General features: G+C 33.8%; 1 protein-coding gene across 4 annotated transcripts in view; it reads left to right on the top strand.

Annotated features, from left to right (window-relative positions):
* Positions 1-19,306, top strand: part of CNTLN (centlein) — a 247,841-nt gene that overhangs the window by 21,426 nt on the left and 207,109 nt on the right. For all 4 annotated transcript variants that reach the window (XR_004319147.1, XR_004319146.1, XM_032477635.1 and 1 more), the window contains exon 3: positions 16,888-16,972. Coding sequence is in view for 2 of the 4 variants with exons in the window: in XM_032477635.1 (XP_032333526.1) it covers positions 16,888-16,972 (85 nt within the window). In the remaining 2 variants the exon portion in view is untranslated. The remainder of the gene's footprint in view (positions 1-16,887; positions 16,973-19,306) is intronic.

The raw sequence follows: 19,306 nt of genomic DNA, 5'->3' as shown, positions 1-19,306 counted from the left end.
GCTTCAACTTTATTTTAAATAATTTCTATTCCTATTGTTTCAAGTTTTATAGTATTTTCCTATGTAGTATCTAACCTGCTGTTAATCCCTTCTAATGTGTTTTCCATTTCAGATACTGTATTTTTCACCTCTAGAAGCTCTTATGATTTTTTTCCATCTTCCATTTCTATTTATTATAGTCATGTTTTCTTTAACTTTTTTTAGTATATTTTTAACATATACAATAGGCATTTAAGATCTTGAATTCCCTAATTTCATTATCTGAGTCATCAATATGTCTCCACATTGTAGGTCATATGTTTCTTCTTTGCATGCCTGGTAATTTTTGATTGGCTTATGGGCACTGGGAATTTTGTGTTGCTGTGTGTTTGATGATTATAGTATTTCTTTTAAAATATTGGACTTTTTTCTTATATATAATTAAGTTACTTGTGGATCAGTTTGATCTTTTTTGAGACTTTGTTAGCATATATACAAGGTAGCATTTCTTCCTGTGTAGGGTTAATTCAGTTCCGTTATTAAGGCATGACCCTTATGGGGACTCTACCTAATACCTTGTAGATTATAAGGTCTTTCCTCTCTAACAGCCCTCTGTGACCTCGACAAATTGTTCAGTCTGTTGCTTTCCAGTGGTTCTCTCCCTTGCCTGGAGTACTTTCATCTCAGGCATGGACAGATCAACACTCAAATAAGCCCTCTAGCGTACTCTCAGTGCAGCGCCATGCTCCAGTATTTTGCCTCACAAATTCCATCCACCTTGGCTTTCCTGAATGCCAGTCTGTGTCTACTCCACTTAATGAGACCATGAGCTCTGTTTGGGTTTCCTCTTCCTTCGCTGTAGCTTGGAAACTGCCTTTAGATAGTGAGTTGCAACAGTCATACAGCTTACCTCATTAGTTTCCTTCCTTAAGTGATCACAGTCTTTTACTATCTGGGTCCAGTGTCTGGAAATATTCCATATGTTTTGTATAATTTTCAAGTTTTTTTTTTAAGGCAGCAGGATAATTTTGGTCTCTGTACCTCCCTATGGTTGGAAGCAGAAGTTCATTCAGCTTTATATGCTGAGAAACGACCCAGAAATTTCAGACAACTTAAAATATATAATGCATTGTGAACAGATAGAAATTTAATGCAAAATGGAAGTCATGCCAAGAAAGGAGGTTTTTAAAAATCTGGTTAGGTTAATTTTATTCACATTGCAAATTAAATTTTCTATTAAGCTACCAGCTATGAAAAATTCAACAAATTTTGTTGTTACTGTCGTAGTCAAGAGTTTCAGATACCTCTCTCACAGTAAAGTTGGTATATAATGATGTTTGTACTTGGAAGTTCTTAGTGGTTAAAAATTTGTGCCAAAACATCTATATTTAACCTTGAGGTTCTGTGAGTTATTTTTCAATACCTGAGTTGTTATATTCTTAACATTCCTTCAGTTTTAGATTTGAAGAGGAATATATGAGCCTGCTGAAATGCTTAGGATAGTATAGGATGAGGTGAGATTAAAGTTGAGTGAGACTCAAATGACAAATGCTGGAGAGGCTGTGGAGAAAAGGGAACCCTCCTTCACGGCTGGTAGGAATGCAGTTTGGTGCAGCCACTGTTGGAAACAGTATGGAGATTCCTCAAAAGACTAGGAATAGACTTACCATATGACCCAGAAATCCCGCTCCTGGGCATACATTCAGAAGGAACCCTACTTCAGGATGGCACCTGCACCCCAGTGTTCATAGCAGCATTATTTACAATAGCCAAGACATGGAAACAGCCTAAATGTCCATCAACAGATGACTGGATAAAGAAGAGGTGGTATATTTATACAACGGAATACTACTCAGCCATAAAAACTGACAACATAACGCCATTTGCAGCAACATGGTTGCTCCTGGAGAATCTCATTCTAAGTGAAGTAAGCCAGAAAGAGAAAGAAAAATACCATATGAGATCATTCATATGTGGAATCTAAAAAAAAATAAAAAAGCATAAATACAAAACAGAAATAGACTCAGACATAGAATACAAACTTGTGGTTGCCAAGGGGGTGGGGGGTGGGAAGAGATAGACTGAGATTTCAAAATTGTGGAATAGATAAACAAGATTATACTGCATAGCACAGGGAAATATATGCAAGATCTTAGGGTAGCTCACAGAGAAAAAAATGTGACAATGAATATATATATATGTTCATGTATAACTGAAAAATTGTCTCTACACTGGAATTTGACACAATATTGTAAAATGATTATAAATCAATAAAAAATGTTAAAAGAAAAAAAGTTGAGTGAGACTGAGTAGAGTCTTAGTTATAGCAAATAAGAACTATTACCAGGGACTTGAGAGACTTTTTAGTAAAGATCTCTGTTATCACTAAGTGTTGTAATTAATAACTATTCACACATTATAGTCTTTAGTCATATAAATAATAGATATATTTTCTTTAAATATTAACCCATAGATTCCCAAATAGTCTCAGCTCATTGTGCCCTTATTATCTCAGTTGTGTTTTCATGGCACTTTAAGTAAAGGAGAAATACGTGGGAGTTCTATTAATTAAGTATGTATATCCTAACAATGTGATAATCATTAAGATATATATATATATAAATTTTAAAAATCGTATTTTAATTTAACACTTTATTAGCCATAATTATTGGTATATGATATGTGACTGTTGAGTAGTGGACAAATTCCTCAAACCTTGGAATCAGATTGGACATTGGCACCTTCATTTCTTGTTTCACGTCACTTTTTTGCTCTCAACTTGATTTTTATCACGCTAGTTGTCAAAAACCCAGCTTCATAAGGATATGATGCCATGAAAGGAATGTAGTGCAATCTGACACTGAAACTCTGAACTTCCTCTAGCTAGTAGTCTGTGCAATGTCCAGCAGATCTTAAGTATTACTGTGTTTCTTTCCTCTATTTAAAATATCCAGCAGTGCCCCTGTGTGATTGCTGCAGCACCCTGGGATCCTTGGCACACATTCTAGGTGCTAGAATTAAATAATTGTCTTCTATGTTTATTACTGTTCTATATGGAATTCCAGCATGGTTAATGTCTTAATTATATTTTCTAATGTCTCAAGAGAGACAATCCTTTTTGATCATTTTTGATTAACAAAGTTTCTTAAGAGAGTGACTTAGTAATAGTGAAATAAAGGAATAGTGTATTTGGCATTTTTTTCTTGATGGATAAGTATTTACAGCAGGGCTTCTTAGAAAAATGATTGAATTCATTGGTTTTGTGCACCGTGTTTACAGAGTCTGGAATACAAAGAGAAATAGTAAATAAAACATTAAAACATAATTAAAGAGATAAAAATGAAGTATATTATTACTGTAAAAGGTAGTGTGAATAAATAGAAAAGAAAAATATGAATTTTATTATGGGGATATTTAAGAGAAAATACTTAAAACTATTTGGGCTGTTACTGGGTTTCATAGTATCAATTACTGTCTTATAATAGACTAAGGATATTCCTGATTTATCCTTAAAGATAACTGCCCACTGAACTGAACTACACTATGGTTCAAAGAGATATTTTTAAATGATGTATTTATAAGGAAGTATATCTTGAACTATGTGGAAAATACTATTTTTGCATAATATTATAAGTATACATTTTAAATTCTATGTGTTCATAGTTTAATACATCATAGAACAACCACAAGATAATAGTTTGTGTTTATCGAGTGTTTACTTTGGGCTGTACGCAGTTCTTAGTGCTTTCCATATATTAACTGAATTCTTAAAATTTTCCTGTGAGACAGGCTTTATTATTATTCTGATTATACAGATGAAGGAAATGAGTCACAAAGAGGTTAAGTAATTTGCCCAAGCTCACAGAGCTAATGAGTGGTGGAATCAGTTTAAAATCAGGTAGTATGGTTCCAGAATCCTGTTTTTAACCAGTCCCCAAAAAGGGAATTAGTTTTCACCTGAGTGTTATTAAAGACAATGCTAATCACTTAGGAAAAAAGAAAATAAGTGAATGTGATCTACATTTATTTTAAGTTTCTAGAGTTTAAAGTCTTTTATAAGTAAGTTAGTTCAGGGGAAAAGAGCCAATTACAATGCCTTGAAACTTTAAGAAAAGTAATAAATATATTAGTGGTATTTTATTGCATTTAAGATTAAATTAGGGATCTTAAATTCAAGATTAAAATCTGAATATGTCTCATGGTGAATTCAGGGATTGGATTTTAGAAAGTATTATTGGAAGCTAGATCTGTTTGAGAGGTCATACTGATGGTTTGAGGGGAGAGTATAACCGTGCTTAATCATAATTTTGAACTATAATATTGCTAACAATGAAAGATATTTGGCTTATTGGGCCAGCTATATTGCATTTCCCTTGTATCCTTTACTTCTTAATGAAGATTATTGTTTCTTCCTTTTAAAATATACTCTCCTATCTCAGCATAAAATACCACAGCATACTGTTAATATATATGTTTTATTGTCTTTAGTCTTCTTGAAAATTCTGTATGTTTTTATAGAGTTTTTAAGTTCTAGCTTTATATAGATTGTGGTATAGTTTGTGTACCTAATGGTGCTTAATAAATACTTTTAATTTGATTCAGAATTATTACCTGAATGCCTAATGTGTGCGACGCATTCTGCTTATTGTGTGAGGGGAGAGAGGGTCGGGGGAGAAAAAAACATTAGTGCTTCTCAGGAAGTTGGTTGTGGTAAAAAATATGATTATTAGTTTAGAAATGTCTTCCCTGACCTCCTTTATTAACTAAACAAGCTCTCTTCCCTGCATTTATTCTGTCCCAACATCTTGGCTTTTTGTTTGTTTGTTTGTTTGTTTGTAGTGCTTGTTAAATTAAAAGATTACTTGTCCTATGAGTAAAAATTTGTTTTTCACCTGTGAATCATGGGTGATTCACCCATGAATAGATTCACTCATGAATCTATTAAAGATGTATATAAAATGAGAACTTCTGGAGATCAATTTAAGACTAAATTTTAACATCAAGAATTTTGAAACTGACAGTAAAGATGGCCTGTCAGCTTAGGTGTTGTAACAAAATACCATAAAGTGGGTGACTTACACAACATTTATTTCTCAGACTCTGAAGACTGGAAGCACAAGATTAGGGTACTAGGATGTCAGGTTCTGGTGAGAGCCCTTTTCTGGGTTGCAGAGTGCCAACCTGTATCCTTATGTGATGATAAGAGAGAGCTCTGGCCTCTTCATTGCCCTATAAGGACACTGGTCCCGTTCATGAGGACTATGCTCTCATAACTTAATTACTTCCCACTTCCCCACCTCCAAAGAACATCACATTAATTATTAGATTTCAATGTATGAAGTTTAAGGAGACACAAAGTTTTAGCCTATAACTGATGGTTGGGAGCACAGACTTACAAGTCATACAGACTAGAATTTAAATCACGAATATTTCTGTGCCTTCCTTATTTAAATTCTTTAGGCCTCAATTTTCACATCTCTTAAAAGGATTTTAAAAGGAGTTTGTTGAAGGATTAGAGAAGCATCTAGTTAAAAACTTGTTCAGTAGTAGGTTCTCAAAATTGGCATTGATACTTAAAAAGTTTTCTCACGTGGTCAAAACTTTGATCAGGAATGTGTAAGGAATGTCATATTTAATTTTAATTGTTGAGGAGTTACAGGTAGAGAAAAGACTTAGTTATATCAATATTTTTTTTCACTGAGTTGTAGATTCATTTGTTTCAAGAGATTTTTCAGCTGTAATTCACTCACGACCTCTATCAGATTATGACTTATTAAGGTTTATGATGAGATTGGGATATCTGCATTTTAAAACAGCTTCACAGGCAATTCTGACATTCCAGAAGAGACTCTAAACTAGAAAGGTGAATATTTTTATTTTTATTTTTATAGAAGGGAAAATCTTGAGATTCAACATTTAACAGGCTTAAAGACTGTTGGGGAAAATTTGCACATCTTTCATTGGAACTTGCTTAAAACTGAACTCTGATATCTATAAAGAAATTATTTTGAATGATTCTTGGTTAAGAACACAGTTATGAAGACACAGCCGCTTGGTTTGGAACCTTGGCTCCACCACTTGTTGTACATATTGAGGCAAAATAATTACTTTTATATGCCTTAGTTTTCTTTTTTGTGAAAATGAAAATAATAATAGGGTTGTTTTGAGTTAATGAATGTATAGTAATTATAATAATGCCTAACACATACTAAGTGTATTATTATCATCATCACCTCATGTTGTAGTTTAAATTCCTTTTCAATTTGTTTTTGAAAACTCTTGAGAAAAGCCAGTTAGTATCCTCTAAATAATAGGCTTCCAAGAGTAGCTCCTTTTTAATGTTATAATTGTTCTTTAATGTTAAATCTTTTAATTTTTAAAATGTGTATTGTACTCGAATTTGAATACTCAAATTTAGAAAGATATCTAAATCTCAAATTGAAGATGTTTAGACTTTACCAAAGTTAATTCTTTTTTCTTTTTCATATATACATTGTCAAATGAAGTCTATACAGAAATTGCTTTATTTTCCTGTTTGTTTTTACATCCTAACACCTTATCTTTGTATAAATCCTGAAGACATGTTCTGCTTTCCTTTTGACATTCTGTACTTACAATCTCATAGGATTCTCACCATTTGTTTTCTTGTACTCTTCTATTTTCAACATTCTCTCTCTCTCTTTTTCTTTCTTTCTTTCTGGAAATGAAAACTCAGTCCTAGAAAATGGTAACCATAAAAAGGAATATAAAAAGCAAGATGATTCTTAGTATTTATTGTGTGTTTATTTAGGATATTATGCTATATCTTGACATACTTGTGTTTAATGATTTAACCTTACAGAGGGTAAGAGATGATCTCATTTATGTTTACAGTTAAAATGTAGATGCTTAATAAGCAGGCTGTTGCTATAAGGTTATATTATATACTCTTACCACTAGGAAAACCTCCCTCCTGCTCCATTCTGCTCCTAAACACATGGGTTGCACAGCTGCTGTATGGTTGTACACTGTCCCATGTGTATTGAGCCAACACAGCCTGCAAAAGGGTTGCATTTTGGAGCATGGTAGTAGCATGGCTGGTTGGGGACCCCAGAAGTGTGGCTGCCAGAATTCTTCCATCTGCCAGCAGTGCTGCTAGGCAGTTCCACACAGGGCATAAATATATCTTTGCTGAACAGTTTTCCTGTTGCAATAGCCACAAATGCCTAGGCAGTGATGTGGATGCATGGGAAGATGGTCAAAGGAACTAAAAGAAAGGTGTTTATTTGGAACCACTGTACAGTTTAAGGTGAAAGAACATGCAGTAAAGTATGAAGAAGCACGTTTGAACTCTTACTATCGATGTATGAAGCTTGACAGTCTTTTAACTTTTATGAAAACCTTTAAAGAATTGTCAAATTATAGTAAAGGATAGTTAATTTTAAAAAAATAGCTATATGCATAGCAGAAAGTGACAGAAATATGATTTTTGATTTTAAGGTAAAATAATTGTGATTGTCTTCATTTGATGAAAGTTTATTTCTGGTTTCATTAAAAATTCCCAGAACATTGAATATAAGTCAACATTCCATGGAGAAGGAAGTATTATGCAGCTTGCATGTGTGCATATCTGCATATCGGAGCACAAAATATTGACATGATAATTGCAGTCAAGCCTGAGTGAACAGTGGCCTGTGGGAATTCAGCTGGTGTTGTACCAACTGGATGGCTGCTCAGGACAGTTTGAAATGCAAGGTGCAAGTTAGCACTTTATTCAGCACAGGCAGGCATCATTTAAAAATCCTTGGGGGCAACCCTGGTGATGTGCAGATGTTAAAACAGTCTGTTCTGAAGTGCTGATATTTTTGAACACTGTAAGAGACTTCTCAATTCTGGGTAAAAAATATTTACACAGTTATTAAAGACCTGTAATACACAATATTCTCCAGTTCTTTCATGGATATTTTAGATAATAAATGTTGAGTTTATGTAGAAGTATCTGGACATACTTCCAGTTAAAAGCGAAGAAACAGGAGAATCAGGAACTAAATAGAGTCATTTAATTTCTAATTGTAAAACAGAAAAGATACTGTTTTGAATTTCAACTTTGTATATTTAGAAATGATGTTAAATGAATAAGGATATCTGAAACAAAGGTGTATTACTTATTAATATATTAAATCTAAACTGTTATGTTCTGTTAAATGATTGTTTCTTTGTTTAAAGAGTTGATACTCCATAATCTACAGATTCAGATTCAGATGTTGTAGCCTCATTCTATTCTTTGTTCTAGTTTGGAGCTACCTGATTGAACATGGGGGAAAAAAGAAATCATTTTTCATGTCTGAGGCTGACTCTTCCAGCACAAATTTTGGCTTTCACATATAGTTTAAATGTATATTTTATATTGAAAAATAAGATACAATAGACACCATGGATTATGTAAGAAAAATTATGTTCTGGTCTTAAGGCAAAATAGGTATTTCAAGGATACTTAGACCTTTAAAATATTTTATACCAAAGGTTTTATATGTATTAGGATCTGTTAATTTAGTAATGTGTTCAGAATATTAGAGTTTTTGTTCTATAGCTGTTTTTACTGTGAAATAAATGTATTTGAAAATATTTATGTTAAGTTTTCAAGTTTTTCTCTTTTCAAGTTCTCTTACTATTGTTTATTCATAGGTCCCATTCTAGTACTTTACTATACATATTCAAACTAGGAAAATAGTTGTAAAACAGTTTGTGGATAAAAGGATAAATAATTGTAATGATACAATTCTCATTTCGCTAAACTTCCATTTTTATCAGTGTTACTGTTTTAGAATCCTAGTGCTTAGTAGAAATTGAGAATGCGTTTAAATGGAAAGCCATTAGTAAGAAAAATGTGCATTTTAAAAGATTCTGTTCTTAAATGAAAGAAAATGTTTGTACAACTAGGTTTATTTTGTGCATTAGTGTTACCTGTTAATTAAGAATAATCAACATCAGTTAGTTTTGCTTTTTTTATCTCCTTTGTTTTTCAGTTCAGACCAATATCATTGCCTCATTTATAGTTAGATGTTTCTTTTAGACTCTAATATTTCATTTTTGACATCTCATTAAAAATGGGCTCAAACCCAGAAAATATAATAATGTCATATTGTATAATATATGACATGGTCTGTAACACAATAAAATTTTGTTTTGTAATGATTTAGAATAATTTCTCAGATTTTTGAATTTAGAAAAATGGCATAATTTTAGCATGGTAATTCATGTGGCTAAGTACAGCAGTGTTAAATGTTTAAATGGGTAGTACTCTTGGGAAAAGTGATTGGAGCTTTAAACTTGTACAAATTTGACAGCCTCTCTTCACTTCATTTTTCATCCTAAAGAAGTCTGCAGATATTCTTAGCTCACATCATTATTGCACATCAGTGGTTCTAATTAGCTAAACAGGAGTTTGTCTCAGTCATTGATCATCATCAACTTCTTGACAGTGTCTTTATTTTTAGGAACCTTTTAAAAATGTCTTATAAATACATAGAATGTATATTAATTGAATTAACCAGGTAGGTTGGTGATTTTTAAACTTGAGGCAACTTTTTTTCATCTGTATTATTTCAAGTAAAATTATTGTATTCACATTATAGCATTGTTTTCTCTTGAGAGCAGTTTCCTGTTAAGATAATAATAGATATCCCATACCACCAGGAGGAGCTGCTGGACAAATCTCTGTACAGATTTTTGAATTGTGATTTTTTTCAACTTAAAAACTATAACATAGAAGTCAATTATATAATTTTTTGGTTATAAAATGTATCATTGAGGTATATTTTTGAAGATTATATTTTATATGAAGATTCATATTTCATTTATGACCTATACTTTCAATATTAATCTCTTGAAAAGTGTTATCAGTTATTGTTATTTCAGTGACTTTCAGACTTTAGTATATATCAGAATTACTTGAAGCTTTGTGTCTTGGTCAGTTTGGACTGCTATAACAATACCATATAGACTGTGGCTTAAACAACAAATATTTATTTCTCATGGTTCTGGAGGTTTGGAAGTCCAGTGTCAAGGTGCCTGCCTACTTTGAAAGCGATCTGCAGACAGCTGCCTTCTTGCTTTATCCTCACATGATGAGGAGAGAAAGATCATTTCTCTTTCTAATCTCTCTTTCACTAATCCCGTTCATGAGGGCCTTACCCGTATGACCTTCCAAAGGCCCTACTTCCAGATATCCTTACTTTCGGGATTAGGGTTTCAGAATATGGATTTGAAACATTCAATCCATAGCATGTTATTGTTAAACACAGATTGCTGGGCTCTACCCTCAGAGTTTCTACCCTGTGGTGCATTTGTAACAAGTTCTAGGTGATGCTGATGTTACTTCTCTGATGACCCATGCTATAAGTGGCACTTTGAGTGTGAGTGAGTTATGTACATACTTGTGTCATAGGAGATAATCACTCTGGTACCAGACTAATTTGGAAGCTGCAGTAATGCTTTTGTCTGGGGTTTCTGGCATGTAGTCTAGTTTCATCCCTATCTCATTTAAAAGGACCACCAGAATTTCTTTTGACATCGAGTGGATTAGAAAGACTCTAGCCTTCTAAATTAAACTAATGCCTGGGAGGTTAAAAATAGGTCTGTAGTTTATTCCGGAAGGAATTTACAGGAGTTTCTGACTGGAATTAATATCTTGGCTATCTCAACCTGGGTCTTTGTCCTTGAGTGAAACCAATCATGCCCTGCCCTTTGGGATTTGAAGTTATTTTTCTACTGCTGCTTATACAATTGACCCTTGAATACCTGGGAGTTAATCTGTGTATAATTCATAGTCAGCCCTCCATATCCTTGGTTCCTCTCATCCACGGTTTCAACCTACTATGTACCAACCCTGTGGTACTGTAGTATTTACTGTTGACAAATATTGACATACAGGTGGACCCTGGCAAACCTTCGTTGTTCAAAGGGTCAACTGTATCTTGAATGGGTGTAGTATTCTTTTGTAAAACTCATGATTTTATAATGGTAAATTCAAAATCCAAGTGATAGTTTGAGATGGAATGTTAGTGAGAAGTGATAGGCAAGGAGCATATATTTTTAACATAAAATAGTTTTATAAATCACTAAAAACATAGAAATGTAAAATGGTAGATACATTGACAGGCTATGGCAAATTAGGGGAAAAAGGCATTTCAATTTCTGAAAGGGTGTTTAATTTCACTATTAATAAAACAAACAAACAGAAAGCCCAGTTGAAGACAATGGACTGCGATTATGCATTAAATAAGCTGTTAATACTTGGTAAAGAGAAAATAAAATAATAAAGCAGGGTAAAGTGCTAACAGTAGAAATAGTAGTCAAAATATGTTTGCAAAATTTCAGATGTGGTTTATTCCAACTCTTCACCTACTGTATGCCTACATCCAGAGGGCTGAACATGGCTAGAGAAAAACTTTCCACCACGATGACTGGTTTCATATAAATTTAGGACCATTACCTTCAATGCTTAATACTGCCTGGTAGTCATCCTATTTTTTTCTGGTTCACTTACTATCCTGGTACTGTAGAAGACTATTTTATTCTTACTCACTTGTCAACTTCTAACACTTTGTTTCCCATTCTCACTCTCAGCTGAGAGCTGTTAGGAATTTGTCAAATTAACACTTGTTAAGTAGAGCACAGGGTGATGGATGGTAAACCCTGGTTGAACAACAGACCGCAAGAGAAATTGAAATAGAAAAATTTATTACTTCCAGGTCCTGGAGGAAGTACTTGGCAAGCCTCAAGGGGCAATATGGGGAGGTCAAGGCAGAGTGCAGACAGAGAAAGAGACAGGACGTGGGGCACATGCCTTTATTAAGGTTGGTGGGTGGGGTGCTTTCAGGTAAGCCCTACAGAGGGCTTATCTAAGGTGTGTATAAGGGAAAGATGTTGGAGTCAGGGGAGATTACTGACTGCAAGGGCTGTTGGAGCAGTTGTATCAGTAATTTCAATTTACTTTTGACTCTGCAGACTGCTAATTAGGGCATGCACTTGGATGAGGGGCTAGTGTCAGTTTAAGTTTGCTATTCTTTGAATGGACCGGTTGTGCTCTTGCCTCAATGCTTTACACTTGCTATGGGTCCTGTGGCTTGGAAAACTCTTCCCTGAGAGCTCCATGACTCTCCCTTCCTTTAAGTTTCTTTTCAAATACCACCTTTAAAGACAGTCAATCTGTTAATTATTGCATAGGAAAATACAGCCTTCCTGTTACTCCCTTGTTCTCCAACACTAGGCATCTGCTAGTCTAGTTTATTGTCCTTATACATAGGGCCAATTAAGCTACTATATATTAACTTACATATCATTTATTTTCAGTATTCATAAACTAGAATGTTGATTCCATGAAGGCAGCCACTTGATTTATTTTGTTAGTTGCAGTATCCCTAGTCCCTAAGATAGTGCTTGTCATATAATAAGTGCTCAATAAATACTTATGGAATATAGATATGGGTATTGGGGGGGTATTTATTTTGGTGGGTACTCTTTCAGTTTGAGGAGTCTCTTTCTAAAACATTCTCAGCAATTGCCTCCTAAAAATATTGCTTTATCTTTTATCCCACTGTTACCTACTTCTGGAATTCTTTAGGCATATGTTGGATTATCCCAGTAAAACCTACATGTCTTAACTGTTTTCATATTTTTAATCTCATCGTTTCTCTATGCAGTATTCTGGATGAGTCCCTCGTTGCTATCCTGTTTCACTAATTCTCTTTTTGCACCTATTTTGAGCTTAGCCCATTTAATTGTTTTTGATTCCTTGATTATAAATTTTATTTTCAAGATTTTTAACAGATTTTTAGATGTGCCTGTTCTTATTTTATTTCTTGTTTTTTTTAATTTTAATAATTCTTTTATGTCTTTGAAGTTCTTATTTTAAAATCATCACTTTGTCTGTTTTCATTTTACCTAGATTGCTTCTTTGGATTACTGAGTTAGTGTGTGTGTTATATATTTATGTAGAGTATGTGTTTTCTTCATGTGTTTTGGAGTTTTTTGTTTGTGGTCACATCTTGTGTGGGATGGTTGCTGTTACTGTTCTCGTCTTCTTTCCCACTACCTCTCTTTTTCTAATGCTTTTTTCTCCAGAAATTTTGTGCTTTTCACTAAATTGTCACCCTCACCCCAATCCTCCATCCTGAAATAGGTTATATATTGGTAGTTTGAGGCTCTTATCCTACAGTGACACAGAGGATTTACTATACTTAATACATGAGCTATGGGGTGCTTTGGCTCAGTTCATGATTGGGATGCTGTATCTATAAACTTTTGCCTTTCGAGATTTTCATGTAAGCGTTAGTTGCAGGTAAGGATGGTTGGAAATTTTTTCCAGGCTTCTTTCTGGAGATGACGAGTCCCATCCCAGTCTCTCATTTCAAACAATGCACTTGGCTATGCTTCCACTTATTTAGCAGGACACTTCTATTCTCTATTATCCCCAGAAGCCAACTTCCTTTCCACCTTAGCCTGCATCTGGATCTGGACAGTGAACAGCAGCTTCATCCCCATTCATAGTACTGTATTTCTGTTTAGTTTGTGATCCTCAGAGATGTGGCTTTGTTTCCTTAATTTTTTTCCTTTATGTTCTTCTATTAATACTGTAAATTTAGAGAATAGAGAAGAGCCTCAAAGAGTGAACTTAGTTTGCTAACTTTTTGGAAGTCTAATTAAAAAATTTTTAATGTACTGTTATGCCATCTCAATTTATCCCCTTTAGTAGTATGCTTTTCTTTATTTTTAAATTGAAATACACTTGACGTATAATATACTTATTTCAAGTGAACTACATGGTGATTTGACATTTACATACATTATGGAATGATCATCATCATAAATCTAGTAACCAACTATCCCCATACAAAGTTATTATGCTCTTATTGACCATATTTTTTATGCTGTATGTTATATCCCTTATTTTATAACAGGCGTTTTGAACCTCTAATCCACTTTATCTTCCCTCTTCTCTGGCAACTACCTGTTTGTTCTCTGTATCTATAAGTCTGCTCTGTCTTCTTTTGTTTGTTGGTTTTTTCCCCCCTGTTTTTCAGATACTATATATAAGCGAAATCATACGATATTTGTCTTTCTCTGACTTATTTTGCTTAGCATAATTCCTGCTAGATACATCCAAATTGTTGCAAGTGGCAAGATTTCATGTTTTTCCTGAGAAATATGCCATTTTGAGTATATACCATATCTTCCTTTTCCTTTCATCTATTGATGGGCACTTAGGTTGTTTTCCACATCTTGGCTATAGTAAATAATGCTACAGTGATCATTTGGTATGCTTATATCTTTTTAAATAAATATTTTTGTTTGTTTGTTTTTTGTTTGTTTTCTTTGGGTAAATACCCAGAAGTGAAATTGCTGGATCTTTATGGAAATACTGTTCTAATTTTTTTTTAAGGAAACTTTACAGTTTTTATCTGAATGATAGCCTTGCCAGATAGAGTATTCTTGGTTGTCAATTTTTTTTCTTTCATCACTTTAAATATATTGTCTAACTCCCTTCTGGCTTGTAGCGTTTCTGCTGAAGAGTCAACTGATAGCTTTACGGGAGTCCCCTTGTATGTAACTAGTTGCTTTTCTCTTGCTGCTTTTAAGAGTCTCTTTTTATTTTTGCCATCTTACTTGTAATGTGTCTTGATGTGGACCTCATTGGGTTCATCTTATTTGGTAGTTTCTGTGATTCCTGGCCTTGGATGTCTGTTTCCTTCCCCAGATTAAGGAAGTTTTCAGATATTATTTCTTCAAATAAGTTCTCCGTTACTTTCTCTCTCTCTTTTCCTCTATGACTCCTATATGCCAATGTTAGTATGCCTGATGTTGTTCCAGAGGTCTCTTAAACTATTTTCTTTTTTGAACATTCTTTTTTCTGTTCTGCTTGGGAGATTTCTACTCTTCTGTCTTCCAGATTCCTGGTCCATTACTCTGTATCACCTAACTCCTTCTGTTGTGTTTTTTTTTATTTCAGTTATTGTATTTTTCAGCAGTTTGGTTTTTCTTTATATGTTTTAACTCTTTTTGAAATTTTCGCTGTGTTCATCTAGTTTTCTCCCAAGTTCAGTAAGCCTCTTTATGATCATTATCTTGAACTCTTTTTGGCGAAGATTGCTTATCTCCACTTTGTCTAATTCTTTTTTTCTGAGGTTTTAACTTGTTTCTTTGTTTGGGACATATTTCTCTGTCTCCTCATTTTTGCCCAGTTCTCCATGTTTATTTCTATGTGTTAGGTCAGCCAGTTACATTTTCCAGTTTTGGGGAGGTAGCCTTATGTAGGAGACATTCCTTAGGGTTCAGTAGCACACCCGTCTCTGATCATTACAGCTGTATGCCATAGGGGTTCTCCTCATGTAGTCAGCATGAACCATTCTTTTGTGATGGGGTCAGTTACTGTGGGTGTGTTGTCAGGTGGAGCTGGCCCTGGCCCAATTGGCTGTGAGGCTCTGCCTTGTGCAGTGTGGCTGTGGACCTGCTGGAGGGCAGGGCAGTCTTCCTGTGTCATTGGCTATACACAGGGTCCCTACATGGATGTCTGCACAGCCTGGGGTGATTTGGGGCTGGGGCTAGCCCCCTGGTGGGTGAGTAATCCCCTGGTGCTAACAGGGTAGAGGAGGGATTTCAAAATGGCTGATATTATCACAGTACAATGAGCCTACCAAAATGGCTGCTGCCAGCATCTCTCTCCCCAAGGGGGATCCTGATTGCTTCTTGCCTCTCTAGGAGGCTTACCAAGGCCAGCAAGTGGATCTGACCTAGGCTCCTTTCATACAGCTGCATCTGCATTGGGACTTGGACTGTTTGAGATTTTGTGCACACTCTTTAAGGGTTGAATCCCTGTTTCCTACAGCTCTCTGGCTCTCCTGCACATGAGCACCATTGGTTTTCAAAGGCAGATGTACTGTGGTCTCATCTTCTTGGTGTAGGATATCCAGGCTGGAGAGCGTGATGTGTGGCACATACACCTTACTTCTTGGGGAGGACCTCTGCAGTTATGCTTATCTTCCCATTTGGGGGCCACTGATCTGGGTATATACCTCCTGACTATATTTTATCTCCACCCCTCCTAACTGTCTTATTGTGGTCTCTTCATGTCTTTATTTGTGTAATATCCTTTCTACTAGTCTTCAGTTTGTTCTCATGAATAGTTGCTCTGTAAGTAGTTGTATTTTTTTGTGTTGTCCATGGAGGGAGGTAAGTTCAAGGTCTTCCTACTCTACTGTCTTGGTCACCGGCAATGGTATGCTTTTCTGATTGGTATCTCTTAATTCTAATGTCCCGTTGTGCCTTTTAAAGCCCTTTGCTTCATTTCACTTTCTCAAGTGAGGATTCCTTTTTTTCTTCCAACCTGTACACTTTGTGATTTGTGTGATTTAGATAAAGATTTTTATTTATTCTACCTATTTTTAAAGTTTTTAAAAAATGTAAATGGGTTTCCTTAAATTTCTCCCCATTTATTTAATGTTGGATATTCGTAAATCTCTAGCTGTCTATTTTTTGAGTGTTTTACTTAAAAATGATAAGTATTTTATTCTTTTTATAATTGCATATGTACAATGTTTATATTAACAGGAGCATATTTATATATTCATTAATTATTTTAAATTTATGATATAATGTTTATTGCAATCAAGATAAAATGTGTTTTAAGTATTTTTTATCATGCATCTAAATTTGAAAACTAAACTTTTTTTGTATAAAGTTGTCTTAGTTGTCAGCAGTTGTAAGTTTTTGTCCCTTGCCATATGGTTTCTGATTAATTCTGAAAGGGCTGTCAACCCCAGATAATTTAATTTTCTGTATTTTAAAGTGACACTCATTATCAGGATATAAAAATTTAAAGAATTGGCTACCATATATGACTCATAAACTCTCAGTGTTTTTTTTTTCTAGAGAAAAACAGAAATCTGAAGCTAAAGACAGAAAAGTTTTAGAAATTCTGCAAGTCAAGGATGCTAAAATACAAGAATTGGAACAGGTTGGTGTTATAACAGAAAATACTAAAATCATAATACTTCTTTCAGCTAATAGGTCTTTATAATTATTTTTAATTTTTTGCAACAATGTTCATAAAGAATATCAAGGTCATTATGTCAAACCATTTCTATAGTCAGGTTACTACTTTAGTCAGATTATTCTTCAGTTTCTGAATTAATAGTCTTTGTTATCTATCAATTTAAACTCTTAAGATGATGTTATAATTTCATAGTAGTAACTATCACTCACTCGTTTTTAACTAAAATTTGCTTTTTATTTTTGGCAGTTATCATTCCATTCTGAAACATAAATTTTTAGATGGTTTCATTTGTAGAAAAGATTAACAACAACCAGGATGATTATATTGGTCTTTTGAAAACTTGCCTTTTTGCATTATACAATCCTATCTTTTACATATAATCAATAAATTATACAATTACGTATGACTATGTATTTTAAATTGTATATAATTATATAATCAGTACATTATCACTGCAAAAGTCCATATGGCCATTGCTTCCATGAATCATTTTAAAGGTATTAGAATCTTAAAAATAAGGGTGAAAGAGTTTTATTTTAAGAATGGCCTATATCATGATATAATACTTAAGTTCATTTTATACCCAGTTGCTTATTATAGAATAAGTGACCTAAAATTTTTCTAGATTAAATGGAGGTTCTTTTTGGCAGCTGTGCTCTTCCAACTTCTAACTCTATTTTCCTTCCTAGCCTATTCAATGATAATGAGAACTTTCATCCAAAGTTGCTGAGTTGCTTTATTAAAGGACTAAAAGTGGATGTTAACTTATATAAAAGATTCAGTTATTTTTTCATTCTCTAAATCCATATAAACTCTTTCTAAAATTGAATGTAGATTTCTATATGACATGTAAATTTGAGATTTATGCTTTTTCCAGCATTGTATTTTCCCTATAGAAAATGTCATAATTGGTGCTATAATGATAGAATTTTAGAAATAATTTTTAAATCAGTTTGTTTTGGAAAAAGTTGTATATGCCACTCTAATATCAAGGAATATCAAAATGATTTCTAAGATAGATAAATATTATAATGTGCCTAGTATATTAATTTGTCTAGGTTCAGCTGCCTAATATATAAAACCTATGTCTAAGAAGTGACAAACATCATTTGTGCTCACATTTCACCGGGGAAAACTAGTTATATGACCACCCCAAGATTCAGGAGGTTTGGGAAACTGTAGATCCAGGCTGGCTGAACAATCTCTTCCTCAGTTACAAATCTAGTCTATGGAGGAGAATAGACTTTGGAACTTTTTAAAACATATCCTTTGGCATTGTTTGCAATGCTTTAGGGAATGCTTAGTTTACCAGATCTAGATAGTATAGCATACCATTAAACAATGTTGACTTTCTTAAATGATAGTATATTTTCCATTTTCTTTGCTAAATTTGTTTTCTACTTCCTTTTCCTTGGGTTGGTATTATTTCATCATTTACTTTTTGAGTAGAATCATTTAGTTTATGTATAAAATATTAAATGCCCATAAGAGAAATTGTTTTTAGGCACATAACTTGTTTCTTAGGGCCTTTAATTTCTTTGCCTAAATCATGTATGTTTTTGTGCAGTGATGGTTATAACTTTTTAAAAGGTATATTTTCAGTTCAGTTCAAATTATTGTATTAGATGTATATATTATCATGTGATGGTACTGTGGAAAATTCAGAGGTAAAGTTCTTGCCTTTAATGATTTCTAAGTCTCTGTGAGTAGTAGGGTTGGGATAAAAGTGAGGTGCAAGTAACCATGTTCTCCTATACTAGATTACAGGTTCTCTGAGGGTGGGGACTCTTGTATACCTGGCATCTAATATTTACCATATTAACTAATTTGTAAGAGCTGCTCTTTGAATATTTTTTACTGTGTGATTTAAACTGAATAAAACCAATGTATTATAAGTGCCATAAGAGAATCACAAGCACAATGCTGTAAAGAGTTAAAGGAAGGAGAGATTAAGTTCTTTGGAGACGTCTTGAAGTATTCAAATGGGTTTTAATAGGTAGAGATTTTAGAGGATTTGCCATGCTAAGCACCAGGAAAAATTCATGAAGATAGGAGTATAGGGTGTGTTTGTGTGATACTGAAATTTATAGTTTGTTTCAAAGATAAATATGTAGGAGTGTAGGCTGAAATAAGACTAATGTTATGTTGGACCTGTATTAAGGAAAGGCCTTGATTGCTTGAATGAAAAATTTGGACTTATTATTACTTATAAGCCAAGAGAATCTGTCTAAGCTTTTCATTAACTTAAGTTAGTTAAGCTACAGTCTATGAATATAAAACAGATAATCCAGTATA

The sequence above is a fragment of the Camelus ferus genome, chromosome 4 (assembly GCF_009834535.1).
Source record: "Camelus ferus isolate YT-003-E chromosome 4, BCGSAC_Cfer_1.0, whole genome shotgun sequence".
Classification (NCBI taxonomy): Eukaryota; Metazoa; Chordata; class Mammalia; order Artiodactyla; family Camelidae; genus Camelus; species Camelus ferus.
This window is presented reverse-complemented; position numbering and strand designations above follow the sequence as displayed.